The sequence below is a fragment of the Eptatretus burgeri genome, chromosome 13 (assembly GCF_056783735.1).
Source record: "Eptatretus burgeri isolate ZD-2024b chromosome 13, Ebu_testis_v1, whole genome shotgun sequence".
NCBI lineage: Eukaryota > Metazoa > Chordata > Myxini > Myxiniformes > Myxinidae > Eptatretus > Eptatretus burgeri.
The window spans coordinates 83,903,849-83,924,814 of NC_140973.1; the positions used below are offsets into that span (position 1 = coordinate 83,903,849).

The 20,966-nt window shown below is 42.4% G+C and overlaps 1 protein-coding gene across 2 annotated transcripts in view; it reads left to right on the forward strand.

The window, feature by feature from the left end:
• The window catches only part of LOC147014933 (neurobeachin-like), a 247,027-nt gene that overhangs the window by 205,019 nt on the left and 21,042 nt on the right, over nt 1-20,966 (forward strand). For both annotated transcript variants that reach the window (XM_085853430.1, XM_085853431.1), the window contains exons 9-10: nt 11,444-11,641; nt 14,426-14,559. In XM_085853430.1, coding sequence (XP_085709556.1) covers nt 11,444-11,641; nt 14,426-14,559 — 332 coding nt within the window. The remainder of the gene's footprint in view (nt 1-11,443; nt 11,642-14,425; nt 14,560-20,966) is intronic.

The following is a 20,966-nucleotide window of genomic DNA, read 5'->3' on the forward strand; positions in this document are numbered from 1 at the left end:
AAAAATTGTTTGGGACACATGCAAATCAGACTTCTGAGGATGAGTGGCATCGAATCTTTAAAGGTTGTCTTCTTTTTTCTCTAGTGCGCTTGTTGAGGCCAAGGCTGGTGTGGCATTAGTGTTACATCCCCGACTCCAGTCTTCGGAGAAAACTTGTAAGGGAATTTGTAAAGGTTACTTGCTGTCTGTGCACTTTGTCAGTAGTAACCTAAAGATTTGCATGACTAATGTTTACTGTCCTGGTGCTAACTCTGAAAGAGGTGCCTTTCTGTACAAGTTGGCAGAGTTTGTAAGCACCATTGACTTGACCATGTTGTTGTGTCTGGGGGGGGGGGAGGGTGGGGGTGACTTCAACTGCACCCTCAACCCACAACTTGATCGGAACACGTGTGAGCCTCATCCACTGAGTGCAAGGCCTTCGGCACAGCTCGTTAAAAAGTTTAATCTGGTGGATGTGTGGCGGGTACAAAACCATAATATCCGTCCGTATACATGGGTTTGTGCATCAAGAAATGTTTTGACGATGGCTCGCCTAGACAGATTTTATGTTAATCATGAAATGGTATATATTGTTAAGAACTCGTATATCAGGTCGTCTGTTTTTTTTTTCCGATCATCACATGATTGTTATGGTGTGTGGCTTTCCTCATCATGTCTGTGGAAGTGCATATTGGACTTTTAATATGAAACTTCTACAAAGTGCACATTTCATAGAAGCTTTTAAAATGGTTTGGGAAAAATGCGAGTCACAAAAGGGTTCATACTTGAACTTAAGACAATGGTGGGACTGCACAAAGTCCCAAATCAAATGTTTTTGCCAACAACACTGCTCTTACTGCACATACAACGCTTTTGGTGTGATATCTGCTTTAAAAAACGATATACTTATCTGTGAGCAGAAAGCTGGATTGTCTAGCGCGAATGTCCAGCAGTTGTCGGAGAAAAGGACCCTTCTGGCTGAAATGGTGAAAGAGCGGGTAGCCGTCGCATTTGTCCGACTGCGGAACATTAAAATCCAACTTGACACACCAAACAAAGGGTTCTTCAATTTGGAAAAAACGGTCAAGACGTCTCAACAAATCCATGCTTTGCGCTCTTCTGGTGGTGATTTGTTGACCTCCCAGAGTGATATTGTTACGTTTCTCAGAATCGTATACATACAAAACATACAGTTGTCCCAAAGTAATAGTTATGCCATAAGTATATGTGTAGATAGATCCCTACCTTGTGTGTAGTGGGAAGACACTGGGGTGCATTGCGATATTTTTTTAGTTGGATTAATAAATCATTATATCCCCTTCATCGATCCACGGTACCATAGCGCTTGCAGCCTTCGGTTTGCTGGCAACAACGTACCACTGTCCACCTGCGTCTCCGGAGCCTCGTTTTTCCGAGGCAGAATCTTCACGTCCGCAGTTCCTTTTCGGCTTCCCCAAACGTTCCAATTCAATCTTGGCTGAACCACCGACCACCTTCCTCAAACACGCGTGGAGTGGGCGGGCTTTCCCGGACTGGCCGAAATCCCGCCCAGAAAGGGGCAGACCCCATGGAGGCCCTGTCCAATCAGGGTGGACAGTGACGTCAGCTTTGCCAAGGCCCCTCCGCGACCTTGGGGATCTATAAATTATGACACTATCCTCAGAGTAGAGTGCTGAGAGAGTCGGGGAGTTCGTTGGTTGGTAGTGAGAGAGTCGGAGAGTTCTTGGTTGGGAGTGAGAGAGTCGGTGGGTTCGTTGGCTGGTTGTAAAGAAAGAATGGAAGGTCGTTGGTTGAGTTGGTCCCTTGGTTGTTGGTTGAAGAAGGAAGGTCATGATTACGGAGGGCCTGCCCACGTCTCGCCTTGGCGGCCCGTCTGTTGTGCTGGTCCGAGTACACCCGACCTTGACCGGGTCTCTCGTTGGGTCCTGTCTGCTACCCTCGTTCTACCTTTGACTCCACACTCTCCACCCGGGCTCCTTCGCAGACACGGTCTCCACACGTGCAGCTGTGGGCCGAACTGCATGACCTCTGTCGGGTGCCACACCACGGAGCGTCCCTTCTCTCGGAACGTTCAGGTACTTAAAGAACTGTGACCTCAGCTCTCTCCCTCCGTGGCTGCAAAAGTTCTTTGCTATTAAACTGGTTTTATTTTGTCCGAGTGTGTGTCTGATTGTGTGGCGCCTGTCTTATATGTAGCATTGTACAAGTTATTTGATCATTGTAAATCTTCCGTATATTATTCTACTACAAGTCTGCTGTGTGTCCTCTTTTGTAAGTTGCTGTAAAATTGTCTCACTACATCTCTCTTCTGTCCCCTGCACAACACACCAATAAACCTGTTCCTGTACCACATGTTTTTCCTCACTTAGTGTAAATAAATTATTGTAGAAATGTACCCAGTCGTTTTTGTCTTTTCCTTCATTGGTCCAGCATGGTTCGGATCTAAGTTTAGCCGGGTCTTTATCCCCGATAATCTGTTAATTCTAGCCGGTACGTACTTGGCAGTTCCTCTCGGCTGCATCCGATCCGGAGTTGGTAGTTGGTACTCTACCGTAGTTGGTAGAGTGATCCGGTTCAGGCAAGGCGTACCGAAGGCGTGGTTCCCTGATAGATGATACTGCGTGGTTAATTAAGTAAATTAATTCTAGACAAAAAGACCCTATGCCACACGGTTGAGGTATTGGCGTCCACGGTCGGTTAAGCGACCCGCCGCATCATGGAATTATCCGTGAGGGACGGCCTACAATTCCGGGAGTCTGGTGGGAGGAAACGTAACTTCCCCCACCGAGCGGTCGTTCTCGCCACCGGACCCCGGCCCACAACAATATTAAGCATGAACTACAGGACAATTTTTTTCTAAACTCTTTGCAATAAGAACTGTGAATGAGGAGAACAGGAATGCGATGCTTGAACTGCTCCCTTCTCTGTCTGAAGACCATCAACAATTGATGGAGCCTGGCATTTCTCTTGGAGAACTTACTGCTGCGCTTAAGGATAACAAAGATGGGAAAGCCCCTGGACTAGACGGCCTTCCGGCTGAATTTTATAAGGCTTTCTGGGACATTCGAGGCCCTACTCTTCTTGAGGTCTTTCAGGAGAGTGTTGATCAAGGTGAATTGCCATTGAGCTGCCGGAGGGCGGTTTTGTGTCTCCTTCCGAAGAAAGGAAATCTACATGAGACCGCAAATTGGCGGCCTGTGTCACTCCTCAACACGGACTATAAAATATTGTCAAAAGCACTTGCAACCCGTCGAAAGGAAGTCATATCATCTCTCTCTTGATTGACACTGATCAGTCATATTGTGTTCCAGAACGTTCCATATATGATAATATGTTTTTTTGGTGAGAGACTTGATCAGTCTTGGTCGAACTACATCTCCTGGTTTTGGTTTATTACTTTTAGATCAAGAAAAAGCTTTTGACAGTGATAACCATTCTTTTTTGATTGCTGCATAAAGAAGAACAAGATTCGGGGAAAATTTTATTTCTTATGTTAAGTTATTGTCCAAAAATGCATCTTGTCTGCTGAAGGTTAATAATAGTCTTTGTTACCCTTTCTCCTTTTAGCGAGGCATCCATCAGGGCTATGCGCTATCAGGCATGCTCTACAATCTATCCGTTGAACCTTTATTAGCTTTACTCCAGAACTCAGTGTTCGGAGTCTCTCTTTCACAAAACTCCAAAGTTGTTGTTTCAGCTAATGCTGATATTTGTGTTGCTATTGCAAATCGAAAAGATGTTTCTGAGGTCTCTTGTTGCCTTACCCAGTTTGAGCTTGCTTCGACTGCAAGGGTAAATTGGAAAAAAAGTGTCGCTTTCTGGGTGGGCCCCAGATCGTCTTCCTCGTCCCTGCCTGTTTTACCAGGAGGAATACAGTCCAGTCATGAGGGGTTCAAGTATTTAGACTTATTTCTAGGAATTGAAGCGTATGAACAAAAAAATTGTGAGAACTTCCTGGAAAAAATTAAATTGAAACTGGCAAGGTGGAAAAGATTGTAGCAACTTCTCTCGCTTAAGACACGGGTGACGATCATAAACAACCTGGTGGTTCCATTTATTTGGCATAAAGTTATCCCACTCGAACCTCCGAGATACTTGGTCACAGGCATTCAGAGGGTTCTGACTGAGTTTTTCTCGGGTGGCCACCATTGTCTGGGCCCAGACGTGATCTGCAGACCCCGAAATGCGGGTGGTCAAAATCTGATGCATATCCCAAGTCAGATAATGGCGTTCTGGATTTCCACGATTAAGTCCTTACTGTACAGTGAGTGTGTTCCTTGGCGACCTCTCACAAACGCCTGGTTGCAGAAAGCAGAAGGTCTGAAATATGACCGTGAACTTTTCCTCATCGACCTGCAACACGCTGACATGTCTCAGCTCCCCAGTTTTCATGAGAGCCTTTTGAATGCTTGGCAAGTCCTCGGAGTGCAATGGTTAGAGCAGTGTTTCCCAACCTTTTTTGTCCCATGCCCCACTTTGATTTTCCAAAAAATCGTACGCCCCACCATGATTGGAGACACTCCAGTATATACTACATTTGTATTCAAAAGGCTTTATTAAAACGTTATTGCAAATTTTATTCAATTGCTACTCACTTCAATGGGAGCCCTGTCCTTGACGCTGGCTGCAGATTTGTTTAATTCGAGGAACCAATTTTGTCAGTTTCAGCCTTAAAATCACCACGTTCGTGATTTCCAGTAGATTTCTCTTAGCTTGCAGCAAATCGGTAACAACACTAAATCCGCATTCGACTAAATAAGATGATGGGAAATTTATCAATACTTCCCTTGCCAAAGTAGTCAAGTTTGGGTATTTCTTTTCGCTCTCCTCAGACAGCCACATCATGGTTCCTTTGATCTTGAAAAGAGTTTTTACAGACTCATCTTGTTGCAACTCGCATAACTCCTCTTGGTATTGCTCTGGTACTTCAGATAAATCCACCAGAAATGGCTGAGTCAACCAAGAAGGGAACTCCATTGCTTTCAAATCATGAAATCTGTCATTGAAGTCATTAACAAACATTTTCAAGTGGTCAACAATGACATTCTTTGCCTCATCAGTTCCCTCACATTCTTTCAACCAAGGGAATTGGATAAAATTTATTGACAATATGTTGCCTCGGCACAAATCCAGAAATGTCACAAATCCAAATATCTTTGCTTTTGCAACACAGAGTGTCGCATTTGCTCCTTGGAGCTGTTTGTTTAAAGAACAAAGCTCACAAATGGCCGTCAAGTAGCTCACATAAGCTTTGCCGTCTGTGATCAACAGGAGATTAATTTCAGGTATGCCCTTCAAAAACTCGCTGAGAGGTTCAAACAGTTCCAGAAATCTTTTGAGGCAGTTTCACTTTGATAACCACCTTACTTCAGTGTTGAGCAACAATCTCACATGTTCTGCATTTGTAGCCTCACAAAAGTTCTTGAACAGACGTTCACATTTGGCATTCGCTTTGATGGAATTGATGCATTTGATCACAGAATGTAGTATCTCATGCCGTTCAGGGGAAATATTCTTTGCAACCAAGTTTTCTCTGTGGATAACACAATGCACAGCCAACATGTTTGGATTGTCATCCTTCATTAGTTTTAAACATCCTGTCTTTTTACCCATCATGGCAGGTGCACCATCTGCCGCACATGTTACAATGCTTGTTTTTGGGATTTCATTTTCATCCAAATAATTGTTGAGTTTGCTGTCGATGTCAATTGCATAAGTGGTTGTTTCTAATGATTCACAAAACGGCATCACTTCTTGAAACTCTTCCAGGTCAACATATCTCATGTATGCCAAGAACAGTGATTCACTTTCCCGTATGGTCGATTCATCAATTTATAATGAGAACCTTCGTGATTTCAACTTCTCAATAAGTTGTTCAACATCTTGCCCCATCTCATCTTTTCTGTTGCTGACTGTGCTATTACTCAGTGGCATTGCTTGGACATCTTTGTCATCCTTTTGCAGAACTATTTTCAGAAAAACAGATATTGCAGGTTTAACAAGTTGTTCCCCAATCGTATGATTCTTCCCATTTTTTGCTATCAGCAGAGAAATTTCATAACTTGCTTCAAGGGTACGATTCAGGACTGTAGTTTGAGCAGCAAATAATGAAGTGATTTTTTTAATCTTTTCTCAAATTTGTCTTTCAGAGATTTAAAATATTCCAATTTTGAATTGACATGGTTGGGATGTTTAAACCTCAAATGAGCTTCAAGACGACCAGCTTTCATTGATTCATTCGATAAAGTCTGTTGGCATAGTAAGCAGAGGGTGCACGTTCATCGTGAACAGCAGGTATAAATCCAAACTTCAAGAACTCCGCTGAGTATTGACGAACTTTTGTTTGCTTGGTCTGCTCATTTTGATTTAAACAGTAAGTAAATATGTGGATAAATAAGAAAATTGTTTTGAATGCCATGAAAGTGTGATAAAACAGTGGTTTTATTAGAAAATAATCGCAAATTTAAAAAAGAGATGCAAAAACAAATTACAGCTAGATATCCTTTTGTGGTTTCCGCATTAAGTAGCCCCATTAGCCTGACCGAGTTTTAGGCGAGCTATCAGTGTGCTTGCGGACCCTTTGGGTCCAAATGAAATCGAATTTGACCGAGTTAGAAAAAAAATGAAAATTTTGAATCATGCTTACCTTATTAATTATAATTTCAAATGTGTTTAATCATCACCAATATTGAAGCGAAAAAGGGAAGGAAAAGAGGTAGGCGTGTTGAGTGCCAAAGGTACAGGTTTTTCTGGCCTATCTCGCCAAATTTTCAGTCAAACTCTCGCGTCACCGCTGTGAGCGCAAAGCAGCGCAAGGAATTCCCCTTGACGAAAAGCGAGTCATAGTGATGTAACAGCGTTGAATTGATCAAGGGCACGCCTTACCGGCGGATTGGCTAACAAGGGTGTGGTGAAGCAGTTTTTAGTTATGACGCTATGAGGCATCAGTCGCAGCTTCAAACTTTTGAAAATTTGAAAGTGCAAAGCTATGAAAGCGATCATATATTGATTCATTAATTCTGAATCCTCATAACCACACCAAAATATTGCTGTGCCCCACCGGTGGGGTGTGCACCCCACCTTGAGAAACACTGGGTTGGAGGTATCATACAATGCCCAAAAGTTTGTACATGAGCCATTAGTTCAGAATCCTTTATTCTCCAGAATTTCAACCTCCAGGTCGTTTGTTTATTCCAACACTGGTGAAACAATGCATAGAGTGCGAGACCTGTTGGAGCCATCCTTGAACGCCTGGCTACCTGTTAGCTCACTTTCCTTAAAAATTGGTGTTCGTTCTGCTTGAATTGTGGAAAATGTCTTGAAAGCAGTAATTCAAACCTTTCATAGACTAAACATCGGGTGGACTGGGTTGGATGAAGTGGTAGACTCGAGTCTCTATTTCCCTAAACTTCAAATTGCCTCAAAAAAACAAGAGGGTGTGTTCTCCTCAAACTTAGAGGAAATTGGTGTGTTCATGTCATGGGGAAAACGACTATCTACAAGATATGTCTGGAAGCATGTATACCCTGTTCTACAAAACTGTTAAAAAACCGGTGGAATGAGACCTTACCTGCTGGAGCTTTTTAAACTCTAGTTTGGAATGAGATGTGTAGTTCTCCAACTCTTGGACGAACAGGAAACCTGAATTGGAGACTCGCACATCAAGCCCTGGTCACACAGACATTACTCCATAAGTTTAACTCTTCTCTTCCGATGTTTTGTTCTTTTTGTGATTTAATTGAAAACGTGACCCACGCTTTTATTGAATGTAAGAGATTGGTAACCCTCTTTCTCTTCCTTCAACAGCTATATTTAGTTCACGAAAAAAATAAGTGACCACTATATTCGTTATTGTTGTGTGTGTGTGTCTGTCTGTCTGTATGTCTGTCTGTCCCGAGCATAGCTCTGTGGGTTTGATCCGATCCTGATAAAATTTTGGTGGGAGGTTTATATCATGATCGAGTTGTGTTTTCCTGAGAATGGGCATGGTGCGCCCATTATGGGCGGAGCCACGCCCAAAAACGTGTTTTTAGGGGGTAGCCAATTTCAAGTTACATCTTCTCCGAGGGGTTTTGTCGAATCTGACAGGGGTTTTGGTATTTGGTTAGCCCAATGGCACCTGCATAGCCCCAAGGAGCTCGATTTATCATTTTCGTCCCAAGGTCAAGGTCACAAGGTCACGAACTTAGAAAATTGCGAATTTTGACATAAAAAATTATCTTCTCCGAGGGGTTTGTCGAATCTGGCTGGGGTTTCGGTATTTGGTTAGCCCAATGGCACCTGCATAGCTCAAGGAGCTCGATTTTTCATTTTCATCCCAAGCTCAAGGTCACAAGGTCACGAACTTAGAAAATATCGAATTTTGACAAAAATCATATGACTGCCCAAACTTTGAGAGCAAGGATGACAATATTTTTTATGCATAATCTTGAGGTCATTCCCCACCGAAAATTTTGAAACCATTTTGCTCCATCTCGAACACCTTGCCCGTGGAGCCCCCTTCAAGTTTGTATTTACGCTGATTTTATCAATGTATGGACAATCCGAGGAGTGCGAAATGCCATATAGCCTATATGGCGTTATATTGTTCCTGGAATGTTCCAGAGGAAGTTTTGCACCAAAGCTCAAAATCCTTGACCTTTGACCTTTAAAGTTCACAAAGGTAAAATTTTCAAAGTTGTGGAAATCAAACCGGGTTTTCGACCTTCTTCGACGAACTAACTCCATTAAGCTATAGCACGTATCCTGTTTCCTTATTTTAATGTCCACAACATTGTTTTGTGACCTTTAAAGATTATGCAAAGGTCAAATTTTGAAAGTTGTTTTGCAGCAAATAACCTGTCACTCGTACCACATCATGTTGATCATTTTTATAACTTGGTCAAACATTATCACATTGTCTCATCCTTGACTTCTGAAACAATCTACATCGTCAAATACCGCTCGTGAACCATCGTCATCTTCAGACTTGTATAAATTTAATTTTGTTTTTTCCTTTCCAGTCTTTATTTATGGAATCGAGGGGAAGTATAAGAGTAAACCAGTACCCTCATTTTTGTCTTTTCTGTTGGGTATTGCTAAACTGGCGATTTATAAAACCAGGAAAGCAAAATTGAAGGGGTAAAATGTAAATGTGCTTTTCTGCTTTAAAGGTTTGGTTTCGGCACGAGTAAAAATGGAGCAGGCTTAACTTTTGAGCTTGGACATTGTGGGTGATCAGTGGTACACTGATCAATGAGGTCTTGAGCTGCTTTTCGTGATGGAATCTGGTTTGTAAAAGTGTAGAGTACTTACACATAGTTTTTGCATATATATATATATATATATATATATATATATATATATATATATATATATATATATATATATACTACTCTGTGGTGTGTTTTGACATGAACAGACACCCTTGTTTTTATTGCTTTTGTTGAATTTATTTTTGCTGTAAAATCTTTTGGATTTGTTTTTATGGAGTGTGCTTTTCTGGTGCGTTTTGATACTTTAATAATAAATGTATGTCTCTCTGTCTCTCTCTGTCTCTCTCTCTGTCTCTCTCTCTCTCTGTCTCTCTGTCTCTCTCTCTCTGTCTCTCTCTGTCTCTGACTCTCTCTGTCTCTCTCTCTCTCTCTCTCTCTCTCTCTCTCTCTCTCTCTCTCTCTCTCTCTCTCTCTCTCTCTGTCTCTCTGTCTCTCTCTCTCTCTCTCTCTCTCTCTCTCTCTCTCTCTCTCTCTCTCTCTCTCTCTCTCTCTCTCTCTCTCTCTCTCTCTCTCTCTCTCTCTCTCTCTCTCTCTCTCTCTCTCTCTCTCTCTCTCTGTCTCTCTCTCTCTCTCTCTCTCTCTCTCTCTCTCTCTCTCTCTCTCTCTCTCTCTCTCTCTCTCTCTCTCTCTCTCTCTCTCTCTCTCTGTCTCTCTCCTGGCTGAAGTCTTCCTCTGGAGTCCCACCAATAAAAATATATGTGCATTTTTTCCTCTAGGCTAAATATCCCACTTACCATCATGGCCAGAGATCATAATTGACCTATGTGCCTGCCTCTGTGATGGGAAGTCCTCACCGAGCTCCACTTACAAGAGGTTTTTCCATACACATAATTAATTAATTAATCGTTCTACCCTGTCTATAAATTATATGCGCTGCCTCCTTAGCATCACAAGTAACAAAACTACTTACTCTGATAGATCCCTATTACATGGCAATCTCACCCACTTGAAACACATTGACCATACTGCACTTACCACAGTCTAGATATGGATCCCACCCCCTTCCATGTAACGACATCCAGGCCATTCATTGTATAACCAATAGCAAAATCTTTAAACGAGTTTGCTTCCCCCTAAGTGTCTCTCAGGCTCATGGGAAAGGATCAACGCGCATCACACCCGTTATTTGCCAAATTGAAAATCTCCTCTGCCCAAGTTAATGCCAATTTAATGAAGTCCGTTTACGAATACCCACCAACTGTTAACCACACTTGTCCCACCGCCCATCCGACAAGGTCATTGATGGGGGATATTAAAATGACCTCCGACCAACCGTCCAACCCGTCCGACCCGACCCGATCATCCGTCCATGTACTTTTGTGAACGTGATGTTTCAAAAACCGTTGAACAGTTAGCAGATCAGCACTATAACCTTCACCAATAGGACTATTTCTTCATTTCACTTTTGAAGTATAGTTTTAAAAGTAAATAGGAGTAGACATAGACAGGGTATACCCACAGAGCCATGAATGTATGGAATGTTCTGACTGAGAAGTTGTTTGCAGTAGGAGCAGTAAATATGTTTGAAATGGCATTGCTGGAAGGATCATGTGTAGATTGGTACAGAGACATCGGCATGCAGGATAGACCGGAATTTAAGTGGGTGATCCGTGTGCGTTTTGTGCATGTTGTGTTGTCTAGGAACCTAGGTAATGTGAGATATTGATTTCCACAATTGTGGGTATTGTGAAGTATCAATGCATTGTCTGTGTTGACGCAACCCTCATTCAAATGCCATTAATTACTCCCCCCCCCCTACAAAACCCTTCCACCTCAAAAACAAGAAAGAAAACTCCTTGTTTTTCAATTGTTAATGTCCTGTCTGGGATGTACCTCTTTTCCCATGTGCTTCCCAAACAATTTGCCTTCCCCCTTCCCATTGTGTGGATGTAGATTTGGAGTGTGCGTGCGTGCATGCGTGCTTGTGTGGCTAGTCTCCTAGAGGCTTGCTGTTGTGTTGATATTTCCTTGTACCACTGATGAATGGAGTGGATGTGTCCCAGGTTGACAATATTGTCTTGACATCCTTTTGTGAATTGGTCTGCAGAGTATGGCAAAGTATCTTGTGTGCCTCAACACGGTATAGTACTCCGGCTGCTGACATCTCACAATTTACAAATAAATTGGAGTCGAGCACAGCTGACTGATGTATACACATGATTTGTAAATGCACAAGCAATGTTAACCTTTACATGCATATTTCTCCCCAGAGTACATTCAAGTTCAAGTCAGAGAGTGACATGCTGCTGGTAGAACATCACAGACAGGTCCTCTATGATGGAAAACTTGCAAACAGCCTCGTGTTCACCTATAACCCAAAAGCGACTGATGCTCAGCTCTGCCTTGAGTCTTCTCCCCGTGACAACACTTCAATCTTTGTGCATTCTCCACATGCCCTCATGCTGCAGGTACAACTAGTTTGCCCCCATTGTGACCATTCAACATTTGAGCACCTGTTTTGAAATTCGGATATCTAACTGTGTGGGTTCAAAGCACATACGATTTTGCATTTAGGATATAGAGTAATTGAAAGTTTTAAAATTGAATACTGTGATAGGGAAGGAGGGGAGGGGGATATAGGATCCATAGCTAAACTGTGGTAATTGTAACATGGGCCGTGTGTCTTGATTAGGTTTAGATTGCCATGTATCAAGGACCTGTCAGAGTAAGTCGTCTTGTTACACGTGAGACTTAGGAGGCAGTGACGGTGGGCAGTGGTGGGGAAAATATGGGGACATTAAATTGATAAATAATTATGTACAATGAGAATATAAACGATGGCACCACACACTCGGCTCAGTCACTGATGGGAAGAGGGAACAAAAACCGGCGCGCTCAGCTCTGGCAGCAGCCGGGATGAGCAGGCGATGAGGGGGACAACGAGGCGAGCAGACGGTGAGGAGGTGAAGACACACACGGGCAGGTTGACGAAACGGGGCAATGCAGGAATGATGAAATGGGCAGAGGCAGGTAGGCAGGACGACCAGGCACAGGACGACGACAGACAGGCAGGTTGACCCCCTCAACCTATTCTCCTCAGTCTCGCACACACCAAAAACTCCCAGCCATATTCTCTGTTCTCCTCAAACCAACACGCCACCTCTACCACTGTCTTGACTACAATCACCACACAGTCATAAGCAAGTGCCCACCATCACTTTTGGAGCAGCATGACAGTGCCACTGCTGTTCCAAAGGGCACACTTCGGACCTGGGTGCTCAGATGTCAGTAGCATGAGGTGAGAATGTGTGCTAATTGCCATTTAACAGCTTGTGCAAAGCCCTGATGCACCGCTTGATTGTGATACCCATTAGGTGTCCAGCACACGTTCGTGCTCGGAAAGTGCAGCCGAAGATTCCAGCAGCAGGTTAAATACGGAGGTCCATTGTGTGCTTCGTCTGTGAGTTAATGTCGGCATTTTAGCAGCTGTGGGTTCGCGTGGGCGGTGCCGACGCTGGAAGAATTGAGTGTGCACCAATGAGCATGCCGCAAATCCCAGATACCCCGCCTGGAGACCCTTTTGATCCACATCCAAGTTGCACCCCAACTCAGTAATTATTTAAGCCATGGGTTCCAGATCCGAGAGAGATGGAGAGAGATATCTTTTTATCGAGATGCGAGATGCTGGAGAGAGAGTGGCTTGGTCGGTGGTATGTGGAATGGAGCTTGTGGAACGGAGCGCTGGGGAAGTGAGGTATCCAGGTGCCGTATCGGGTACATTAATTAAGGCCAAGCCAAGAAACACATGTGAAGATAATCTCTCACCTCACACATAAGTCAAGCTGTCTTCTCACATGTTCTGTCTCTCTTCCATTTGTCTGCTTTGGACACGAAAATAACTCAGCAAGGACAAGTCCCAAAGAACCGTTCTTTTCAGAGCAACCTCACTGATACGTATCTCTTTCCAATTTCCTCCTAGCACCTCACCTGCATTCCCCACTTGCGTTTCTTCAAATACGCACCTTAAGCACTGACCAGTATTCCTCATCCTTTACACCTCCCTCAGAGAATGGGAAGCACGGGTTCGTCCATGCCGCTCGGTTAGCCAGAGGTCACAACCACTTTGTACTTTTATCTTTTTCTCTGATCTACCCTTCCACAGAATGATTCTGACGGCACCTGTTTTGTCAGTATAAGTAAGAGTGTCTAAGTTAGGTTGTAGTGGGATAGCTTTGCCCTGTGTCTCTTTGCTTGATTGTATCACTTTGTCTTTTGCCACACCACACAAATATTGTGTGTCCCTGCTGTACGTTTATTCCTTGTAAAATAAACCCCCTGTCTTCACTGTGCCACATACCTTTCCTCCCACTTTCTTTTAATAATCTGCATGTTAATTGTCATTCAACCAGCTCGTAGTGTCCTTGCCTCCATTGGTCCCGCATAGTCCACATGTATTGCTTGCCGTGAAGTTTTACCCCAACAATTGACTCTGCATGTTAGCCGGTGGGTACTTGGCAACTCCACTCGGCTGCACCTGATCAGATAAGATTAGACAAGTATGTATCAAGAGTATGAGTCCCCCTTGATACTGCAATTCCAATGGAAAGGTAACGTGCATGGTGGCGAGAACTCTGCCGGGATTGGTGGAATCAATTGGCATTCGTGGTTGACCAGCAACCCGCCGGACCACGGAGTTATCCGTGGCTGGTGGTCTCAGGACCCAGTGTTTCCCCTCGTGGTGAACCTCGACCTCCGGCCCATAACGATATCTTCAGATGAAAATTTCTCTTCATCTTTGGAAATATGGCCCGCCTCATATGTCGGATAATTTGCCACTCCTCATGGTTCAATATTGTGGAGGCAAAATATAATCATTGAGTTATTGTCTGGTCACCGACAGGGTCTTTTGTGTCACCATTGTGGAGTTTTCAAGTATTATTAAGAACGTTGACATATACGACTTTAGTCTTGTGCTGAGGTAAGAGAAATGTGATCTGTCATGTACAGCAACAAAGAGATGCTGTTGTTCAAACTTGCATTTCACATTGTCTTTTCTGATAAAGAAAGGCCTGGGAAAATGAAATTCTAAATGTGGTGGAACCTTTGATTGGCTTCTCCATCTTATCCTGATTTCATCGGTGTACACTGCTGAATTGAATTTTGTTTACTCTCATTTCTCAATTTATTATTTGTTCAATTCTTCCCTGAAGTCAAAACCTCTCCCTTACCGTTTTTATTCCTCTTTGTTTCAGGACGTAAAAGCCATCATCACATATTCTATCCACAGTGCTATCCATTCCATCGGTGGCATTCAGGTTCTCTTCCCACTCTACGGACAACTTGACTTCCAGCAGTTCAACGATGACCAGATTGACACCTCAGTCTGGTGAGAATCACCGCCACTCGGTTGTTTCTTTGACACAGAGATCATACTGCCGGACAAGTAGCTTTGTTCAGCATCTTTTTTGTGGTTACTTGATCTCGTGAAGTCGAGCACAATCCCTGAACTAGTGCACTCTTTGGACAGAAAAATAAAGAATGCAGTTTTAAACCTACATGTTTATTTTTGGCCTGTGAATGTTCGTGATCATGAAAAGGCATGAAATGTTGAATTAATCTTTACGAGGGACATTGAACACTTCTTGTTTCAAGCAAAAGATTGTTTGCTTTTTTTTTTCCCCGATGAGATATTGGTGACCAAAATGATCTTTTTTATTCGCTTACAACTGTCAGTGTCCACGCAATGGTTTAAAAAACATTGTTTTATATCAAGATTCTATTCTCTTTCTTTCCACTCATTGTCTGCATTGGGTATTTGATTTGAGCCGATACAGTTCACTGCGGGATCCCTCACCATGGTCCATAATGTTCAATGATATGTACACATATATATATATATATATATATATATATATATATATATATATATATATATATATATATATATATATGTATATGTATATATACATACATATATATATATATATATATATATGTATATATATATATATATATGTATATATATATATATATATATATATATGTATATGTATATATACATACATATATATATATATATATATAAATATATATATATATATATATGTGTATATGTATATATACATATATATACATATATATATATATATATATATATACAGTACATAATACTGTATATATAATGCTCTGCTAAATAAGGTCATTGTTCTCCGGTACATTTTTCAATTTCACCTCTCCAGGTAATCTTTGATCTACCTCTGCTTCTTCTAGGGCCTTCTCGATGTTGCACATGAGTAACTTATCTTGTTCACCGGATGTCCGTTATTCTTGCTACGTGTCCAGCTCATTTGAAAACATTGTACTCCATTTGAAAACAACTTGTTTTAACCCCACAGTTTTGCGCACTCCAGAAGTTTGGGAATATTTTTTCCATTTTAATAGATTCCATTCACTCCACCTTTCAGGCCTAATTTAACATTTTTTTTAATTGTTTTGAGCAAGTTTATTCTTGCTCCCATTGCTTGTTTTCACCACTGGTTTATTTTTCAGGCCTTTTAGACAAAGCACAATTGCTCGTTGTCATCTCCATAATTGAATGGCCGAATCAAGTGAACATGACTGTAGAGGGGTTTTAATTAGCGATTTTGTGACCATATTGGTGTGCTTTGTCACATGTTTCGTCATGGAGAATCGCACACATCTTCACATTCGATCGATTCACAAGTGAGAATTTGTTGCCAGAGGCAATGTTTTGTTCCTTTGTACAATTTCTCCCTTTTAGAATGAGTTAACCATGCCATGTTATATTCATTAAAGCTTAATGCATTTTGTAGCTTGAGATTCTGAGAGTAAATTTGATCAAATGCCTTGATGTCCTGTTGGAACAGGGAATTTGAGGAACCATTTGGCCATGAAAACCTCCTTTAAAATCAAAGTAAATGAATGTTATGTTGAATTAACGTTACAATAATTTATGTCCTTAAAAAACAAAATTACTGAAATAAATGTGAGGATTTAACCAGATTGCAGAAACCGGTGGAGAATTGGGTTTCAAAACTTACATTTCATGTGACGACAGTGAACTTGATTAAGGGAAAAATGATGAGATTACACCTGCTAGCTGTTGGGTGTAAATGTGATTTGTAATTCACCTTTACACAGCGTTTACCTGTGCTCTGGGAATGGATATCTGTAAGCTCGTACCAGCAAGAAAATATTTTGTTCATGTGGTTCATTTGCTGATATGATATGAGAGTACTTTGATTATGGGGATTCCAAGGCTTCCTGTGAAGAAGTACTATTTAAGTATTTTAAATACCACCATTTAAGTAGTAATTAAGTAATTTGAAATTGTGAGACACCCCAATATTTAGGTAAATCATTATCATCATTAAGTTAAATGAAGTCAGCAGATCATATGCAATCAACGACCATGGAATAGACCTTCCTTCTTTTAAACGTCATAATTATTGTTCTATGCAACTCATCAACTAACACACGACTTTTGAAATGACATATTCATACTAAATGAGGCCTTTTGAGCAATGCGCTGTGTGTGTGTTTACACTGATTTAGTTCTGCTCGCTGGTTACTTTTAACCTGCCAATGCTCATGTGAAATGTGTGATCTAATCTAACCTCATCTTGTGTGTAACAAATTACAGCTCACAGATCTAAGTCTGAGTTGGACAGCCAAGTCACAGCACTGTGTGTTGTTCAGTGAATTGCCATAAATCATTCATCAAATTTCCGTCGGTGACACTCATTCACAATTTGATGAATACTCTGTTCTGGGTGACCACAGCCACATGCTTGGCTGTCATTGAAATTCCCTTTGTTGAGGTGATGTGATGTCCTTGCATGGAGAGTCCTGTTGAGCGCAGACCACTGTTTCTGTGGGGGGGTCGGAACCTAGACGCTCTTCTGTCAGATCACTCACCAAGTATTTGTTAGCAATGTTGTCTGCCCAAAGATTGCGCCACTTGTGCTTTGTCTTAAACCCCACATCACCGAAACATTTACAGAGCCCCAGAAAGGTTTGCGTGACTTGAGTCGCATATTTGTTCGATTATGCAGGTCTTCGTGGGTTGGAAGCTCTGGGTTGGCTTTGATGCAGTCAAACTCTCTCAGCATTCTTACCTTCCGGCAAACATCATGGGAATGGGATGTTAGACAGGGAGCCACTGCATGGATGTTTATTTCAGTGCACCACTGATTATCTACATCAGTGTTTTCAGGACAGTGTCCAAGTGTTTTGTGTGGCTGCTCTTTGCCCAAACAGAAGAGTATTCTGCTGCAGAGGACGCAAGAGCGAGGCTAGCAGTGCAAAGAGTGCGTGCACATGATCACCAGTTGGTGCCGCGAGTTTCTGGATGATGTTTACCCTGGTCTTGAACTTTTCTGTGACCCGTTTTAGGTGTTCGTGGAATGTGAGGGTGCGGTCAAGGGTGACTCCAAGGTATTTGGCTAATGGTACGTTCTTGACTGGTTTGCCGCAAAAGGAAACCTGGAGCTTGTTGTTAGCCATTCGGTTGCTGAGATGGAAAGTGGTAACTGTAGTCTTTTTTTGTGCAAATCGTAAAGGTTCTTGGATGAACTATAACATAAAATGGATCAGGATGCAACATAATAAAAGGAACAGCAGGAGGAGAAGAGGAAAATGCCATCAGCAGGGCGGAGGAAGAAAATAGACGGAGATGGCCAAACAAGGGATGCAGGTAACGACGTGGGATAGGGGAGAATGCAAGGGGTCGACAAGCTGGATACGAAGTGACATTTTGGTAATGGTTGGGGGTGATTTAGCGGGTGTATAAAAGATCATGGCTTTGAATGGGGGATGATTTGAGATGGTGGTGAACAGCTGTCTTGAAGACCTGGAGGGAAGAATGAGATTGAAGAGATTATGGAAGTTGGTTACACAGACGGGGAAAAAAAGAACAAATGAGTGGATGTGAGCAGTGATTTTGGATTGAAGCTTTATTTTGAGGATATGGAGAAGATGCATAAATAAATTTGTTGAAAGGTCAAAAGGTCAAAGGTCAGCGTCACCTAAAATCATCAATTTGCTTCCAATTCACCTGGAATTCAAATTTCCCATTTGAGCTTTGTCATCAAATTTTCAACGTAACTTTATTATGAGAATATGGAGAAGACAAATTAATAATTTGGTTAGAAGGTCAAATGTCAGCATCACATACAATCGTCAATTTTCATCCATTTGACATGAAATTTTAAGAATTAGCAAATTGTCACTGATTTGGTTTACTATTCAAAAGCTACAAGCCAATTGTTTTGTTTTGTTTTTATATCAAAAGATCAAAAGGTCAAAGATCAAGGTTGCCTAAAATCATAAAAAAATTCAGCCATTTTTGTCATGTTTAGCATTCAGAAGAAGAAGAAGAAGAAGAAGAAGAAAAAGAAGAAGTCTGAATACAAAGTAGTCAAGGACAGGCTTTGCATTTTTAGATGCTTTCTAGTTCTATATCATCTTTCCGCCACAATTTTTTGGGTTATTCCCTTTTAAATTCATTTTCTCTGCAACCGCTTGAGCGATTGACACTAAATCTCCACCATGGGAGCGACTACTCGTGCAGAATGTTTCATGATAATTATGATGCCATAGGTCACGTGGTGTGGCAGCCATGTTGGAAAAAAGGAAAAACTTTGGATCTCTGTATCTGTGAAACTGCTCCATTGAAAAAATTGAAACTTGGCTCATGTCATGTACCCCCCATGGGGAATGTGCCGTTAATCATGACATCATCAGTGCCTTCTTAATGACGTCATAATTCGATATGTTGAACACTTTATTCGATCAGTATGAACATTTTTGAGCATTGTCTGTCAACATCGATCATGCAGTTTGGCAGCCATATTAGATTGAACATAAAAAGCTTTAAAAATCTTCTCAAGAGTGGCTTAACAGATTGAGTGGAAACTTCACACACATGTTCTCCAAGCCATGGGGATACCAATGTGTTCATGGATAATTAATAGGTCACATGGTCTGGCAGCCATATTGGATTGAACGACAACCTTAAAATTATTTATCTTGAACCACTTCATCGATTGACGTGAAACTTCACAATTATGATTTAGTACTCATGGGGTATATACTGTATGTTTAAAATATGAACCACATCAGACGCATGGTCTGCCAACCATAATTATTTAATACTAGCAAATACCACCCGTTGCTTCGCTGATGGTAATACGAAAGTAAGGAGGGAGAGAGGGGTGGGGTGAGAGAGTGCGGAGAGTGATGAGGTGGAGTGGAAAGGAGAGAAGAGGGAGGGGGAACCAGGAGGGGTGAGGGATGGGAAGACAGTTTGAGGTGAGAGGTAGGGAAAGTAGACGTGCGGTGGAGTGTTAATTACGATTCATACTGTTTCATCAAAATGATTCTGGAGAGAATATCAGTGAAGATGGAAACAAAATAATGTCTGAAATCCATTTTCTACCGTTCAAACTATAAACACGGTCTGGAGACAAATTCCCGTCCGGAGACAAACTCCTGTCTGGAGAAGTCTGGTGACAAACTCCCGTCCAGACATAGTCCGGGCGGTGTTGGTCTGCAGTTCTGCTTGGCACAGGAGACAAACACCACCCAACGTGTCTGAATCCAAGCTGGCTGGAGAAAAACAACACTCAGACACGTCCGGAGACAAATCCTGCCCGAACACGTTTGGAGACGAATCCCATCTAGACATAACATGTCAGTTCAGGGATGGGAGCATGTGCCAGAGCAGCACGTCATGGCCCCTGTTCTAGTCAGCTGGGTAATGCCTGTGTTCCAGGCAGCACACAGAGCTGCATACAATGACACGAGCACATCATTTCCACCAGCCTTGGGAAGTTCAGCATGGATGCCGCAGATCCCAGGAGCTTTACCCCATTTCAACCGGTTCACCACAGCCTGTGTTTCCACAAATAAAGGTGGATCACAGTTTATTGGAGGGTCAGCAACAGGGATTGTAACACTCTTGACATCCAACTCAACTGTTGGTGGATCAGCCGAGTACAGCCGCTCAAAGTAACCAGCCGAGCGGGCCTTCACTTCGGACTCCTCTTTCAAGAGCCCACCACTCTCCACTCTAACTGCAGTACACCGAGGGATGGGCTTGGAGAAACGCAATGTGTGAATTCACTGTAAGCAGGACGAGAATCACTTGACCACAGGTGATGCTTGACCCGCTCAAAGATTCCTCGTATATAGGCTTGTTTGTCCACCATAAGCGCACATACAGTTTTATGCCTCAGCTCCCTGAACAGCTCAACTCTGCTATTCAGCCAGGCTCTGCGATTGATCAATGATATCCAGTGTCGCTTGAGAGACAAAATTCTTCTTTGCCCTCTGGTGAGTTTCAAGACATCCACCGGCAACATCAAGGATGGTGGTCTTGAAGGCAATCCTCAACTCTTCAGGATTCCCCAAAGCACCCAGACCCCCCAAATCCCCACTCAGTCTGTTCGCAAACTCCTCAGCTACCCTGTCATCCTTTGAGCTTGTCAACATTCAGCCGAGGTTGGGATGGTACCATTCTCCCGGAATTAAACTGCAACTCCAGAGTTGCTTCTACAAGCCTGTGGTCAGTATTGAGGTACTGAGCACTCCTGTAGACCCTGCAGTTCTGGATAATCCTCCAGCAACAATCAAAGAGCACATAGTCAATCTCCTTTGCCACACCACCAACGTTGGAATACCAAGTCCAGTGATGACCCTGTGGGCACTGAAACCATGAACCAGCCACCTTAAGTCTATGACTTCTTGAAAGTCAAGGAACTTAGTGCTGTT